Below are 16467 nucleotides of genomic sequence, written 5' to 3'. Positions count from 1 at the left end.
TGACGAATTAATTTTTGGAATTCTAATATTGGAGATATTTTTTAATGTCCCTGATAAATTTAGGGTGGGGGGGAGGAGGAAAAAGCCACCTCAATTTTTAACGTTTTTAAACATTTTATTTTTATGAACATGATGTTGCGTAACAGTCGCGCTAGTACAAAAAAAAATGTACCCCAAAAAAAAAGTATCCGAGGTGATATGCTCCAAACGTTTTGAGCAAGTTATTGACCAAGTAACAGGTGTCTCCGGTTCTTTTTTTTTTTTTAACTTCCTTACAAAACACTGACCCACTCAAAAGACGCTTTGCCTCAGGGCGTTGAGGACGTTATCCGCGTTTTCGGGAGGACCGCATCTAAAAAGGCGGACAAAACAAAACGTCAGTGGCCAATGGCCGGAGCGAGAAATGCTTGCGGCGTCCGAGGAGGCTTTGGGGGGGGGCTCCGAGCTCATCCGGTGGACGGGTCCGTCCGTTGCTTGTGCAGCATGTCGCTCACACGAGCGATGTCCTCTTCGGGGACCTCAACAAACAAACACAAGCACACACCCAATGATTTCGTCAAAACAGCAGAAGGGATTTTGGCATTGATTGGAATCTCAAGTTTTGCTCGAAATCAGAATTTTTGTTCACAATCTTAATTTTGGCTACAGAACCTTTGAAACAGTAACCCCGGCTTGAAACCCAAACCCTTAATTTAAAATCGGATTGGCCAAAATCGGCCATTTTTTGGGGCAGAATCAAAAAGGTTTTTTGTGGGGGGTTTGGGGGGGTGATAGTTTGAAAGTCATTTTCTGTGTTTTATTTTGTAATATGTTCTTGTGAAGATTTTGGGGGTTTTTGCTGATTTTTGCCGATTTTTAAAGTGCTAATATTGGCTCGTCCGATGATTCCAGGTCAAATGTTCATTTGAATATCATTTTGTTTGCATTTTATTGTAATGTGTTCCTGTTTAGAAATTAGAATAAAAAATAAATTGTAAATTCAAATTCTAAAATTTATTTTTAAAAATTGGCCAATTTTTTGTTGTTGTTGTTACACATTCTTCCTGAATTTTACAGACATAATTTTGGCCAACTAATCTGTTGATCTGATGTTCGAAAGATCATTTTGAAGGAGAATGTTTGTTGGAATGTCACTTTTTTTAAATGTTATAATGTGTTTTTTGGTCATGAAAAAAAACCCTCCAAAATTTGTCTTTTTTTGTTGTTGTTGGAGGTTTGTGCCGATTTTAAACGCGTTAATATCAGCCGATCACTCCATGGGGCACGTGCTTCTGACCCAAATTTAAAACCCTAACCCGTGAGGACCCGTTAAGAGTATTGAGTGACGCGAAACTCAGGACAAAACGAAGAACCGCGCCGCTCTGCAAGCAACATTTGCTTGGCGAATGCCGCCTTGGTGAAAACTTTTTTGTGGGACGAGAGTGAGTGGAAAACACACCAACATGCACAAACACATCACTTTACTCTTTAATTTCAGTGGAATTAAAAAAATACTCTTGACTAATCCGCTAATTTGACCCCTCCCGCTTGTGTCTGAATTGTAACGGGGGATGACGAGATAACGTGACTCACGCACGCTCATCGACTTCTTCCACTTTGCGACTTTGTTGGAGTGCACGGCGAGGGCTAACCTCGACTTATGTTTCACCTCGGTCGTTGCGACAGATGGAAAACTGCAACTGCTTCCGGGGGGCGGGAGGGGGTTGATCGCTTGCGTTTGTGACGATGCGCTAAATGCGCTAAGATTAGCCGACTCAGCGGTAAAAATACGCACAGCGGCCCGCTTACTGTCATCGTACTGCTCAGGTCTTGCGAGAGTCGCTTGGCTGGGAAAAAAAAAAATTGGGATCTTCCCTCAACGTAACACGCAGCAGAAAAAAAAAACTGAAGAAGTAGGTCTTTTCTTGGCAGACAATTTTTGTCTTCAATGTACGACATGGTTTTGTCGTTTGCAAAAATATTTCAACTAAATTAACATGCCTTTCTACCAACATCAAAGACAACTGACCAGACCTATCGCCATACATCAATTATTTGAATTGAATGTTAATGAGGTTAACGAACAAGTTTTTTTTTTGGTGGGGGGAGGGGTTTGCAATCATCAAAATCTTCATAAATCCTAAAGTCCGAATGTCGATTGCACGTGAACATCAAAGACATGTTAGGCCTCCTTGAACACAGCAATTTTGTTGACATCAAAGACAATTTAGTCTTCAATGGGCGACGCCTGCTTTTGGAAAATGACATTATGATCCGAGTTTTTGTCAAAGACCCGACGTACATGATCAAAGACAATCCTGTGTGGTGTTTGTCTTCCATGAAGCAAACCATGCAAGGTTTTGTGAACATCAAAGGCGATTCAATGAGCAGACCTATTCACTTTTGTAAAAACAACAAAAACACAGTTTGGCCCCAATGAGCTGAACATACGCGTTTGTTGAACATCAAAGACAATTTAGTCTTCAATGGGCGACGCTTGCTTTTGGAAAATGAGATTATGATTCGAGTTTTTGTCAAAGACCCGACGTACATGATCAAAGACAAGCCTGTGTGGTGTTTGTCTTCCATGAAGCAAACCATGCAAGATTTTGTGAACATCAAAGGCGATTCAATGAGCAGACCTATTCACTTTTGTAAAAACAACAAAAACAACAAAAACACAGTTTGGCCCCAATGAACTGAACATACGCGTTTGGTGAACATCAAAGACAATTTAGTTCTCAACATTCGTTAACTTCAATGAACGAGTCCAACCAATCTAACCTGGCCTCTTTTTCAAACCAACGAAGCCAGCCAAACTCTGACTATTCAACGAGCACAATGCAAGTTTTTTGTTCGCATCAAAAAAATGCTATCAACTCTGATAACTCATCTCTCGTTAACACCTGACTGATGTGTTTTTTTTGTAAACATCAAAGACAGCTGATGGGGTTTTTTTTTTTTGGTTTGTTTTTTGCTCGGCGCCTGCTGCTGAGTCAATGCCGCGGAAGCATGACCGCTCCCGGATGACAAAGCGGAAGGAAGCCTTAAATAAGAGTGATCTGTGTTTTTGAGTCACATGACACAGGATTGGTCAGCGATCGGCCGGCCGGCTGGCGGGCGGCGTATCGGCATCCACTCACCAGAGCGTGGTCGAAACTGAAGGTGCTGATGTAGTAGGCGGAGATGTCGCAGTCGGCCAGCGGCTGTGAGATCTGCGCCACGATGCCGCACTCGTCTGAAAGAAGCCACAGCGCCGCGTCTCGCTTGTGGGGGGGGGGGGCCGTGTTGAAAACACCGATCGGAAACGAGAGAGCGGTCGCTCACCAAATCCCAGTGGTTGGCCGCCGATGCGCACCATCCTCCACAGTTCCCCGGACGAGCTGGTGAAGAGGAGGTCGGCGGGGAAGCTGCGACATCAAAAACAAGTTGGGAGTCGAGTGGGCAAACCTACGCAAACGTCAAGGACCCTTGTTGATGTTCAAACACATCACTTTGGATTTCGCTGGGTTTCTTTTAAGACAATTTTTGAATCTTCCCTGACTAACATCAAAGACACTTTCGAGTTTTCTGGAAAGCTAACGTGCATTTTAGGGAAACGCAGAAATCAAAGACAATGTACCGAAAAGGCATGTCAGCATTAAACATCAAAGACAAAATTGTAAATATCCAGAAACCATTTGGCCCTTTAAATGCACATGCTATTTTTTTTCTTCTGAAACATCAAAAATTTCGAGTCGTCATTGAACCTGTTATATATCTTTATTGGCACCAAAAACACAACCATTTTTTCGCTTACCGTCTTTGAGCGTCCGTGTCCATGACCAGCGAGACGTAACCGTCAATGAGGGAGAAGGAGAAGAACTTGATCTGGTCCAAGTCTGCGCTGGGAGACGTTGCCTCGTCTTGTTTGGGGCTAGGCAAAAACACAAAAGTCCCTTTGTTTCGCTCTGCCAGCAAATACATTTGACTGGTTTCAGTCTGCGACACGAAATTTGGTGGCCATGTCCATCATGAGTAGACCCACAAAAAAAAAGGTCTCCTGAACTAAACTTTGGAACGACATATCAGGTCTGCCATTTTGGTCCCAAGTGATTTCGGTTATGGACAAACTCCTTTTTGAATCAGTAGACCCACAAAAAAAAAATCATGAAGCCACGCCCAGAAGGACTCTGGAAGTCTGTTGTTTTGCTTTGGAATCTGGCTTTTTGGCTCAATTTGGCCATTTTGGGTACACGATTTCAAAAATAAACTTTTCCAAGAGATTTTCCATTAATTCAGCTCCTTGGCAGGTTTCCCTAAGCAAGATCAAATTTGTAACCAAAACGAGTAGGCGCACAAAAATAAAATAAAATAGAAATTCTTGCCTTACAAAACACGGCTTACAAAGTCTTCCATTTTGGTTTGAAGCAAGCACCTCAACCAAAGACTGAATTTTTCAAACGTATACCCATCCCCTGAAACTTACTTCATTTAACAACTTGAAATTTGGTTAATTCAATTAATCAAATTTAAAATTAAATTGGTAAACATTGTTTTGGTTCGCACCCATAACTACCAGCCACATTATTAGGAGCCACATGCGTTACCTCCGCCGCCACACGGAAGGCCTTGAGCTACAGCGCCACCATGTGTTCGGACAACGGCATTGCAGTCCATCTATATCTGACCTTCCGGAGTAGAAGAGCACGTCGATGAGCGTAGTGGCAATGGACGGCAGCGTATCCGGGTCCAGGGACATGACGCAGAAGCGGTTCTGAGGGATGAGCACCGGTTGAAGGGCGGCCGGCACGGCTGCGAACGAAGCAAGACGTGGAGGTCGCTCACGTGGTCACTTTTGCTTTCATTTCCAATCATCATTTTTGCCCGAATAACACAATGTCATCATCATCATCATCAATAAATAATAAATTGGTTGGAATTTGTGTGCGACTCGCAAGCTTGGTGCTACTGAGCATTGCTGAAGCTGCATTGAGCTGCCATAAAAAGACACCCCCCCCCCAAATCAACCGAACAAAGTGGAGACTTGGAATGAATCGTTTACCTTCTTTGCCGTTATTGTGAAGGCCGTTGGTGATGTCATGGCCACGGACGAGGATCGACTCTCCTCCGACTTCACGGAAGATTTTGAACTCCTCCAGAGTGCCCACCACCACCGGCAGGTCCTTCTCTCGCACCTGTGCAAAAAAAAAAAAACACCACACCAGACCGCAAATTGATTTTACTTCCGGGCGCAACAATGTTTGGTTTTTTTTCTTCATTGAGAAAGTACACCAAGCTGCTTAGCAAACGTTTGCCATGTTAAGCTTTTGCAGGGAAATTACGCAATGAACCTAATTTGACTTTCTGCCAAGTTGAATGTGCGAGTTTAACTCTTCAATGTTTCGCTACTTTCTTCAACACCGAAAAAATTTGAAATTCGTTGTGGAAAAAAAAGGTTTTCTCACCATGACTTTGCTTTTTTTTTTTTAAATGAAGTCAAGAATTTTCTGGAAAGAGAATTCTATTTTGGGGATATAAAATGCCTAAAATAGTAACCTGACCCCCACTACAAAAGTGGGGGGGTCAAACAATTAAAAAATTAAAAAAGAAATTGAAAGTATTCTTCTTAAGATTTGTTCAGTTTCTTTAATTTTCCTTCTAAAATCTAATCTAAAAATATTTTTCTAAATTTTCTGTAATATATAAACTACCCAAGCAAAAAAAAATCTTTCTTAAAACTTTTTCATTGAAAAAAAAAATCTGACTCAAAAATGTATTTTTCTCTAAAAAAAAAATATGATTGTTTCCCCTCTAAAACATCAAGATTTATTTCATACAAAGAATTGTTGTTTTCTGTATATATCAACGGGCAATTACTATTTTTTAAATACAAAAACCCCTCCACCCAAAAAAATACCAATTTAAAAAGAATGATGATTTCAAATTTTATCTTAAAAAAATGTGAATGTTTGGGTAGTTTTTTTTTTTGGGGTGCCTGGGTAGGTTTTTTTCCCTTAATCGCATCTGTCTTTTATTTGCTTTCTCCCCTTGCTGCGGTCCCAACCCCATTTGGAGGCGCAAGCGCGGGGCTGACCAGGATGAAGTCGGTCTGATAGGTGGAAAGCATGAAGACGGAGACGTGCTGGCGGGCCAGCGGCGCGATGACCGACTCGGCGATCTTGGTGACGCCCACCGCCTGCAAGCCGAGCGAGGCGGTGGCGTCAGAGAGCACGTTGAGCGGCAGCCACACCGAGCCCTCCACCTGCAGCTGCGACGAGGCCTCCAGCTCTGCCCGCACAATCAAAAAAAAAAAACACACATCATTGATCTCATCGACTCCTAACCAGGCACATTACAACGTACAGAAATTTTCTTCTTCGTACCTTTGAAGCCTTCCTCATCCAACACGACGGTGTAGTTCTCGGGGGTCTCGGTCATACTGAAGAACTTGCATCTGAAAGCAGGGGGGGCGGTTTGTATTACAAAATGGCAATTAAAAAATGTGTCTATGGATACACACACATCCACACTTTAGCATTCCCTTGGTGAGAAGTCCATGTCCATGACATACTGTTCTCAATTTAAATTAAGATCATCTCGAAGCAGAATGTCAAAATGAACGAGCATAAATGAGACGTTAGAGCGCCTGGAAATTTTCAGGGTGTTTGTTTTTTTTTTGTACGTTATTTCCATTAGCTGTCACTTCCGCACTGGCAATCACTGCCCACCGTCCGCAGTGATTGCGAGTGCTTCGAAATGTTCGACCAAAATGGGCTTTTAAGAACAAAAGATAAGACAAAAAATATTATTCAGACACTGTAACAGTGCGCCGATCCTTTGTGTCTTTTTTTTACTATCCAACCAACTTCACTGATCGTCTTACAATCAATAACATAATACTAAAGAACGATAACAGACATCACTTTCTGTTGGTGCAAAATGCAGGATTAAAGAGGATATCACTTTCAATATTTAGCAAAAAAAACGAAGCTGATCTTGAACCAAATTCTATTTTCACTCGTCGTCAAGTCAGTGTCAAACTAGTGTGTCACCATCTAGTGGGCAACAGGTGAATTACAGCCAAACTAACCAGAAGGTAAGGTAAAACAATATAGTTGTTAAAAAAACGGTGATAGGGGAGAGAAGCATTTTCCACACATTTAAAAAAAAATATTTAAAGAAATATGTGAATAGATGAATCCTTTCATTCATTCATTTTCCGAGCCGCTTGATCCTCACTAGGGTCGCGGGGATAGATGAATCCATGACCACCAAATATGCGAGGCTAAACTGTACCATCGAATCCAATTCAAAATGCTTGCTCATTCAGTAAATGCATGACAGAGCGGGAAAAAAAAGTGAATAACGACATTGGCCTTCAGGCCTATCTGGGCCAGACAGCACGGCAGAAGGGATATCCACGAATTGTTGCAGGGTTTGACGCTGGAAACGGCCAAAAGAAAACATTTGTTGTGGCCTTTGTTTTTTGTGGGGGTTTTTTTCTACCCACCGAGATGAAAGGACGCCCTAGCCTCCTGCTCTTGCACAGCCCGAACGACTGCTGACTAAGCGAAGCCAAGTCATTGTCGTCGCCGCCGCCGCCGCACTGTGCGACCGGACACACAACACACGACAGAGCGGCTGCGCTTGCTACGACACTGCATTGTGTTACTTCATGTTGACCCCTTCACCTTCCTTTTGTGTCCAAGTGTGATGATAGCCATAGAACAGGAAATGGGACGGACTGCACTTGCACAATATGAGCAGTACAGGTCATACAGATCTGAATAAGATAGACACATCATCTACCAAGTACAGTTGTTGGATGTTTTAGAATGACGGGGATAACTGAGTTCATTTCCATGAGCCTGCCTCTGAAGTTTCAAATCTTTGGTGATTTTTTTTTTAACAACACGAAAGCTGGGAAATTGTGATTTGTCTTAACAAGGGAATTTCAGGAGGACCTTGAAGGACTCTTTTTTTTAATGACACGTTACTCAACTTTTACTTTGTCAATATAACAACAAACAGAATAAATATATTCAAGCCAGCGGTTTGGTGACATCATCACAAACAAAGATTACACGTGAACATAATTACATTCAAGTATATAAATATAATGGAGACTTTGTTGTCAGACTTGGGAGTACTGGATGTCAAAAATCTTTTCCCCTCATAGCCAAATTAGCGACTCGACGTAACAATCAATATGGGGCAAAAAAAGAAAACTTAAAACACAAGACGGTTTAAAAATGGCTCCGTGGATATAAAATCTCCACAATTGAATAAAAAGCCCAACATTGTTTAAATTTGTGTAACAAAACAAGTGACAGGCGTGAGCTCGTTACCGAATGGAGGCGCGTTCATTGCACCATCACGAGGCAGCGTGTCTGATTGGACCAACGTTTTGCTCATCGCCCACGTCAGCCAATGGCAATCAGGAGGCGGGGTCTCAACTATGATCAGGTGTGCAACGTGCTAAAACTACCGCAATCGCGTCTACTCAGTCGTTGGAATTTTCCATATTCAGGCGGGGACAACACACAAGCCTGTCAGCCTCCGTAAGAACGTAAAGTGGACCCCCACCTCCCCAAAGTTTAACTTGGTGTGTAAAATAAAAAATACCTCGAAAATTCAACAAAACGTGGTCATCGTTGTGACTAAACAGCGATGTGCAATTGACGAGAGCCGGTTCAGAGCACAAATCGCCCAGGTATGGTGAACGCAGCACGGCTGGTCCTTGCCTTATAAAAACAGAGCTTGCCACATGTAAAAGGCATTTACATCACGGTAGGTTATCCGTTGTCAATCGAAATCCGTCCTTTTGGCAACATGTCACGGTGTAAAATGACGCAATTTGCCCCAAACGAGGCAATGTTCCCAGTGGAGGATGTCAATGAGCCCCCGCTTACCGTGTCCGGTGGCGGAGGAATATCAGCTTGATCAGAGGATGCGTGAAATGCGCCAGGCCGCTTTTGGCGATGCTGGTGACCCGCAGCCGGTGGTCCAGAATGTGCAGCTCCATGTTCACTTGAAAGCGCTTGTTACCACAACGACTAACTCGTACTCCTCAGGACGAAAAACATCCGACAAGCCCAGCCCCGCGCAACAACTGTGTATTCAAATGAGTCAAAAAGCAGACACGCCCCCTTTTCTTAAAGCTACAGTGTAGCATTTGCGCGCTTGTTCAGCGTCACGAAATTTGCTAGCCCCTGACAGCCAAAGTTCAAGTTGTTTAGTCAAACATTCGGTCAAGATCTGACCCTCTAGAGGAAATCGGTAAAGATACGATGGCAACGTGACCTGTCGCACAGCTTTTATTTTGAAGGGCACTCTCAAAAACTCACAAGTGGAATTTATTGTGGAAAAACAAATAGAAATACCATAATTAAGCTTTTAAAACAAACACACAAATTACAGCCATGTTTTCATTGAGACCACACAACCATTATACTAATGATTTCCCCGAAAGGCACCTATATTTTGACATCAAGATACATATAACAGGAGTGTGCCTGATTTGTGCAGATACATTCGCTTGTCACTTTTTTTAGGTACACCCGCATAATGCAATGAGATCCAATGTGAGAGGTCACACAAAAAAAATGCTCATTTGAAAGGTATTAATTATTTTTATATTTATATATATATTTTTTAATAAATATTTTATATTTATTTATAATTATTAATTATTTTAAAGTATTTTTTTGTAGACATCATAGCAGTAAGACAATTTTGACTTTTCACACACACTTCTCGATCATAATGTTGTTTTTTGTGCTCAGGCCAAAGGTCTTCTTAATATTAAAAAGTATTGCTTGGGTGCCATCTTGTGGCACCAAAGAACTACGTTGACTTGAGGAGAGGAGCTTCATCGAGACAGGCAATTGCACTCTCTACTATAAAGGTACTACTTTGTTAGCCTGTGAGTGGGTATCAATTAGTCGTGGAACACCGTTTCCGTACGACTACTATTGGAAGTCATTAAATGGCGGAGGTGTACCTAATGTTGTGGCCCAACAGTGTGGAAACAGTGTTGTTGTCGTTTCCCGCTGCTGCTGTTGTCTTTTGTTTTCAAGTTGACGTCGTCATTGTAATGGAGAACTGGCGGTGGGAATCATTATCCTGGACTCCATGCTCCTGATGAGAGGCACTGCAATAAACGCACAATATCCATGCAAAAAGGGTAAGCGGAGCTGCAGGATTAGCACAGATTTGCGTTCGCTTCTGATAAAGATGAAGTGATGATTCTAACGAGGGAAAATACAAGCCCAAATTTGACTGTGTTTAGATTCTGGTATGGTTCGAGACTGCTTTGCATGCGGTTGTCACGGTAACGGAAGCTTGCATTGCTCCGCTTGGGGATTTATTTATTTTTTTAAACCGCATTGGCTAATGGTGCTTTGGCTAAATTCGCTCGCATCTCAGATTGTATCGAGGCCCGACGATGGCTAGCATGATGTCGGCATTATGAGCTACGTTACGCAGGGTCTCAGTGCATGGAAGTCCTACCCGTGTAGTACACGTTGGCGTCCCATCCCTCCTTGCGCCACGCAGAGTTCCTGGTTTCATCTCGAGACTGAAGGCTTTCATATGCTGCGACACAAACACACAACAAGAATTTTTTTTTTAAAAAGCGCCGTCTGGAGTCCGGAAATAACCCTGCTAACTGTCGTTGACTTGATAAGTTAGCCAACCGGGAGCACTCTCCTCAGCGCCCCACCGTGGGCCTTATCCAGAGCATCGAAAAGGAGCTACTTGCCACGCGCAACTTTTAATGAGAATTTATGCGTCAAAATGCGCCTGCCCCAAACCTGAAGAAATATTTTACGACAAAGATTAAACTACCATAAACCATTTATCCCGCTCGTTTAAAAACAGTCATCTCCGGTCAAAACAACAACTGTTCCTCCTCCCCCCGCGAGTCGTCCTCAGAGGGGCGAGTGTTCTTCCTCGAGTGTAGTTGTGCGCTCACCCCATAAGTGATGGACGACGTACAAGTCGCCGACCTGCGAGAAGAAACCGCCCACGGCCTCGTCGCTCTCCTGCCGGTATTTGATGGCCCTCGCCCTGGTCACCACACAGATGAAGGCCAAAAACGGTGGTCATGGAGGCAGGAGGTTTGTGTTGTGCGAACGTCAGGCAAGAATGGGGGGGGGGGGCGCTTACCAATGGTTGCCCCACTCGATCATGGTCCCTGGCTTGAAGCAGAAACAAAAAAATGAGATGTCCAATTGGACCTGTGAGAAGTGGAACCCCCCCCCCCCCACTCCCCCACCGCGACGAGATTTGTCAGTCCAACAGAAGAAGTGAAGCTACCTTGAGGGAGTAGCTCCTCATTTCATAGATGTTGGGTCCCGGTCTAGGAAGGGGTTCATTCCAAAAACTGAACTCCAACAGCAGCTGATTCCTCCTGGCGTGGAGCATTTTTGCTCTCTCTCTGCGGGATTCCAAATATTCCTGCCGACAAACGAGCGGGGGGGGGGGGGGGGGGTGTTGTCATGGCAACAGCCAACATGCCACAGTTATATCACTGATTGTAATCTTTTTTTTTTTTTTTTTTAAAGCGTCGCCGTGCTGTTACCTTGTTGACTTTGAGCTTGTCGAGGCATTCCGTCAGGGCAGGGTAGCCCCCCCTGTAACGCCACAGGTGCACTGCAGAGAAGCCAAGAGACCATTTTAACCGGCGCCGCAACACACATTCGCACATGATCCTACTGAGAAAATTATTTACAAATATATTGATGGGCGTTTGGTCCCGGCGGGGCCCTTGTACGTCCCATCCTGCCGACTTATCTTAACTCATTCAGTACCGGCCAATTCTGGGCCAAGTCTGAAATGACGTTGAAAAACGTCTTTGGGAGGGAATGAGTTAAGAACTCGGGTCTAAAACTGGACAGTCATTTGAAATTGAACCGGCAATGTTCTATTAGAGGTACAGAGAACGACGCGGAGGATCAAGGGGAATCCGGGAGGGGGGGGGTTATTGTTGCTGCCACCCCACACCCCCCTCTTTGGAATGACCTCCCGCTGAACGTTCGGCAAGCCTCCTCGCTGCCCATCTTTCAAACTTGTCTTAAAACTCATTTTTATCCTCTTGATTTTTGATTTTTACTTGATTTTTAATTTGACTGCTTTTCTGCTTTCTACTGTTTTTGTTATTCATTTATTGTTTGTTGTCGTTATCAATTATTTTTTGCTGCAGGTACGGCACTTTGTATACGGCTGTGTTTTTCCCCCTTTGAGTGCTCCATAAATACAGTTGAGAATATCAAATAAAATGCCGGGGGGGGCGTATCTGGGGCTCCACAGATGAGTGATGCAATAAATATGATGAGTTGACTCAACAGTGTACGAGGCGGAAAGGATTAATTACTAATTAAAGCATTAATCCTTCGTGGCTGATCAGTTCGTCTTACTCAAATGTAGCGAAGCGAACCATTTTCGCTCGTTAGGGTCTAAAAAGAAAACATCCTTGTCATACTAGTCAATTGAGCCAATTGGCACGTTGCAAATATTTGCTCGGATAAAAAAAAGAGAGAAAAAAAAACTTTATTGCACTTCAATCCCAAATTGACACTAATGAGGTCAAAGGGCAGCTGTTCTGTACCTGCTTGGTCCTGCTCACCATACCAGGTGTTCCAGCTTCCCACCACCTCGCACGGATAATCCTCATCGTGATGGAGCCTCTTTTGCACCTCTGCCCTAAAAAAATTAAAAAAAAATTAAAAAATCAAATAAAAATCCAAATAGCACCTGATACACCTTCAGACTCAAATGAATTAAACAAACAAAAAAATGTCACGACTCACTCCAAGTTGTTGTAAGCTTCCAGGCACTCGGGTTTCACATTGTGAACTGAAAAGAAATCGAAAAATGGTTGCATAAAAAGACTCGTATGCATTTTATTTTTCCAACACAATCGTCTCATGACGTTCAGACTAAACAATCAACAAAGAAGTAAACTTTGTACATTTAGACGCAACACAGAACCTCGCCGTGTATGAGAGTCTGCTAGCTGAATGCTAAGTGACAATGCAAAACACCGTAAACAAAACAAGCATCAATAGTGCAACATGTGTAGCCAGAGAAAAGAACATTACTCACTGGCATATCTTCTTTATCCTCGCAAAAAACCAACAACAACAACAACAAATATTGCTGCAGATTTGTTGTGACGGTCCGCTTCATATTAGGCAACCAAATCTTATGTGTATATGCTACCATTTTTTTTAATTAACTCCCCCCCCCCTGTGGCCACAGTGCACACAAGGCCAATTTAATTCATTCATGAAATCGTGATGGAAAAAAAACCGTTTTAATTCTTTCCACTGTTTTGAATTATCTTCTTACTGCAAGATTTTAATTTTAAAAGGCTCAAAAGTGTAAAGTGGCATTTTTCTGATTTAAAAACACGTCTAGTCAGTGGCGGTTCTGGATCAATTTCACTAAGGGGGCCGGGCTGGGGCCAGGAGTTTTGATGGGGGGGCACATTCAACCCAGGGCTAAAAAGACAGATTCAACATCTTACATGACTTTTTATTTCTTCAAACTTTGAAATTGTAGTCATAACATTACAGTGATGAGAAAAAAAACAGTATTAGGAGGGCTAAAATGTCTGCAAGCGTAACAATACGCCGTGGCCATCTGTTGAGAATATTCAAGCCAGGGGATGATATGGTACCAGCCTGCCGGGTACAAAAATTGCAAATACACTAAAGCTAGATGTTTTACATGCATATACTTATCCAAATTTTAAAAGGCAATGTCTTATATATTGATCCTGTTAAATAAAAATAAAAATAAAAAGGGAGACTAAAAAAGTTCCACACGCGCGCGCGCGCACGTCGTGGTAAGTTCCTTCTCTGCGGACTGCTTCTCATTTCCCGCTCATTTTTAAGTGGTGCAGCGCACTAAAGGTTCCGACGAGAATGTTAAATCACGCACTTTGGTTCCACTTTTCGCATCGGCGACTCGGCGCGACTGCGTAATCTACGTTCGGAGGGGGGCCCACAGGGGGCGGGGGGGGGGGGGGGCAGAATCAGTGCTACAGGGGCACTGGCCCCCGTTGGCCCTCCCCCAGAACCGCCACTGCGTCTAGTCCTGCAGCTCGTTGCGAGTGTTCTCATTTTGTATTTTGTCAGTTTCGGTCTGTTCGGATTTTTTGTTTTTCCACGTTATTCGAGCGGCGGCGTGCCTGAAGCTCTCCGGTGGTGATGGTGCGTCTACCTACATTGGATTTTGTACAGGTTGGTGGTTTCCTGCTTGGAGAGCAGGTTGGAGTGAGCATCTTTCCTGGCGTCCACTTTGTGCGCCGACGAGGAGGCAGAACGGAACCAGCGTCCAACGGCGTTCTCGGAAAACTTCCTACGTGCACGAAGAACATGGAAGAAAGAAACATCTTGATTTTTTTATTGCGCACAGTGCCAGCTATCATCATAAAAAAAATAGAAAATAAAAACAGCGATAGGAGTCTTGTTTATAAGATTGTCCCACCTGCCCTTTCATCTGGAATGTTCTTTGGATTCTTCATCTTGAAAAAAAAATTCACAGCCACAACACTAACAAAGCCAATGAAGAGGCAACGTTTCCCTTGGCGTTCAACCATAAGTTACAAAGAACGCCGCAAAGCATGCTGGGAAGATCATATACTGACCTGTCCTGTTAAAATAAGACTCGTCATTGAATCTCGTGAATCTCACGTTTTAACCGAGGACTGCAATTAGTTACATTTTCCATCGGGTGCGCTGCACGATAACAACCCCAAAGTCGAAACAAAAACGAAAAATGTAGCATCATTGTAAAGTTAAGAGATAAGCGCCAGCTGCTTTGGCGTCGCTATACGGGACAAAGTTCGCAAGTCCAGCAAATAATGACATCGACTTTGCTCTGCCCACGAAAAACAAATACCAATCAATTCTTTGCACGTGACATTAGGACGTATCGGACTTGAGAAAAATGACACGTTGTATCTTTTTAGGGGTTATTTTTGCATTTTTTTTCTCTAATCAAACGTCACCTGTGAAATCAATTTAAAATGACAAGTTGAGTTTGGAACGACGACGAAACGAAGCGGGGAGCTCACCTGCCCACGTGATCGATCCCAGCGAAGTAGCGGCACCACAACAGCCGTCCTCGGGACCGAACCGAGCCGGTCGTCGCCATGATGAGGATGAGCCGTCAACGTTGTTTTGGAGGCGGCTCGCAGTCTAACACGGTGTTGGTTAATGTTTAGTTTTGTTGTTATCGGCCGTTCGCCGGGGGTGTGGGCGTGGCACTGGTGGGCGTCTCGTGATGTGGCTTAAGCCAGTCGCAATCGATCAGACGCGACTTATTGATCGCTGCGGTCGCGATCGCTGTGTACACTCTGAGTTTGCACACGTCACCTTTTCATTTTTTTGCATTGAATGAGTAAAAAAAACCCATTGGTGTCAAACATATGGCCCGCGGGCCGTAACTGGCCCATCACGGAGTCCAATTCGGCCGGACAGGACGATTTTGGCCAAATTCTCCAAACGTGTGTTGTTTCTAATTTTGTCCATTGGAGGTCACGCAAGGACGCAAGATTTAGAAATATTTTACAACAAGGCCTTTTGTTTTGTTCATGCATGTGACTTTTGTAAACAGCTTCCAGCTGTCGTCGTTGTCCTTCGTTCTCTTCTCTCGCTCGACGAAGTTGCTCCTCGTACGACGCGATGGCGCTTTCAAACAGGCCAAAGATTTCGTCGGCGGCCGCAACCAGTCGCTCCCTTACCAATTCCTTCAACATTTTAGATGCTTTTATGTACGCGTCGTCTCCAAGCGACATTAACTTCCTGCCTTTGTCTCTTCAGCAGAGGCGATACAATCCGAAATGCGCATGCGCATAGTTTGCCCACACCACGCAGCCATATTTAAAAGTATCAACGGTATGGCTTTGGGGACAAACTAATCAAAAACGAATTTTGCGCCTGTCAAACAATAGATGAATCAAATGTACTCAGTTAAGCTTGTAGCGAATGGTCCCCGGTGAGGTATAAAATTTTACCTTCCTTAACATTCAAGGCATTGAATTAGAGTTGAATAAGAACTCTCCCTTTCAGTGCAAGAGCATTGAAAAAGAACAAAACAAGACTCTCAGAGAGGTCGGCATCTCTACACTCTTTATTGGAAGAACACAAAACCAACTTTTGACGAGTTAAGGCTGTTCAGGGAAAAAAAATCAAATACTATAATCCTTCTCAGAGAATAATACACGCAATAACATTGAAATGTGGAGTTAAAAAAACAAATAAACAACAATACTATAATGTATATATATATATATATATATATATATTTGCAAGTGTAACGATCATTTTTAAAAGTATCTTCTTCATATTTGGTAGAGAGGGACTTGCTGTCTTGAGGAAGTTGAAAAAAAAACTCCTCTATTGCCTTAAGAATAATGAATCATTTGAAGATGATTCCACTTTGTCACCTTGGAAAAACTGGACATCACAGTTGCTCAGGGCTCAGCCTGCCAAC

The 16467-nt window shown here is 43.3% G+C and overlaps 2 protein-coding genes across 7 annotated transcripts; both read right to left on the bottom strand.

Annotated features, from left to right (window-relative positions):
- Positions 1-197: 197 nt before the first annotated feature.
- castor1 (cytosolic arginine sensor for mTORC1 subunit 1) lies at positions 198-9066 on the bottom strand. 6 transcript variants are annotated; one of them, XM_052069056.1, is made up of 10 exons: positions 8874-9062; positions 6345-6415; positions 6056-6249; positions 5024-5156; positions 4569-4773; positions 3779-3895; positions 3307-3389; positions 3123-3217; positions 1789-1826; positions 198-518 (listed from the first exon to the last, which is right to left on the bottom strand). In XM_052069056.1, exons 1-9 carry the CDS (start codon positions 8984-8986, stop codon positions 1803-1805), a joined length of 1035 nt encoding a protein of 344 aa, XP_051925016.1. In that variant the 5' UTR covers positions 8987-9062; the 3' UTR covers positions 198-518; positions 1789-1802. The 6 variants fall into 6 exon arrangements, 3 of the variants coding, with proteins under 3 accessions (XP_051925016.1, XP_051925014.1, XP_051925017.1); XM_052069054.1 differs by lacking the exon at positions 1789-1826 and having other exon boundaries at positions 8874-9058; XM_052069057.1 differs by lacking the exon at positions 1789-1826 and having other exon boundaries at positions 4650-4773; positions 8874-9047.
- Positions 9067-9653: 587 nt separating this feature from the next.
- Positions 9654-15242, bottom strand: nipsnap1 (nipsnap homolog 1 (C. elegans)). The gene is made up of 10 exons (XM_052069087.1): positions 15047-15242; positions 14195-14328; positions 12774-12819; positions 12572-12666; positions 11546-11616; positions 11281-11421; positions 11131-11162; positions 10937-11031; positions 10474-10557; positions 9654-10114 (listed from the first exon to the last, which is right to left on the bottom strand). Exons 1-10 carry the CDS (start codon positions 15124-15126, stop codon positions 10050-10052), a joined length of 843 nt encoding a protein of 280 aa, XP_051925047.1. The 5' UTR covers positions 15127-15242; the 3' UTR covers positions 9654-10049.
- Between the last annotated feature and the right edge of the window lie 1225 nt (positions 15243-16467).

Source organism: Hippocampus zosterae, chromosome 6 (assembly GCF_025434085.1).
Source record: "Hippocampus zosterae strain Florida chromosome 6, ASM2543408v3, whole genome shotgun sequence".
Lineage (NCBI taxonomy): Eukaryota > Metazoa > Chordata > Actinopteri > Syngnathiformes > Syngnathidae > Hippocampus > Hippocampus zosterae.
This window is presented reverse-complemented; position numbering and strand designations above follow the sequence as displayed.

Bases quoted from the DNA above. Each gene is read 5' to 3' on its own strand.
- castor1 (XM_052069054.1), bottom strand. From the start codon at position 8,986: ATGGAGCTGCACATTCTGGACCACCGGCTGCGGGTCACCAGCATCGCC. The intron at 6,250-6,344 runs GTACGAAGAAGA...TTGTGCGGGCAG, and splicing joins GGATGAGGAAGGCTTCAAAG to AGCTGGAGGCCTCGTCGCAG. The intron at 519-3,122 runs GTGAGTGGATGC...TTGTTTGTTGAG, and splicing joins TCAGTTTCGACCACGCTCTG to GTCCCCGAAGAGGACATCGC.
- nipsnap1 (XM_052069087.1), bottom strand. From the start codon at position 15,126: ATGGCGACGACCGGCTCGGTTCGGTCCCGAGGACGGCTGTTGTGGTGC. The intron at 11,617-12,571 runs GTACAGAACAGC...GCTTCTCTGCAG, and splicing joins TGGTGAGCAGGACCAAGCAG to TGCACCTGTGGCGTTACAGG. The intron at 11,032-11,130 runs GTAAGCGCCCCC...TGTGGTGACCAG, and splicing joins ATCGAGTGGGGCAACCATTG to GGCGAGGGCCATCAAATACC.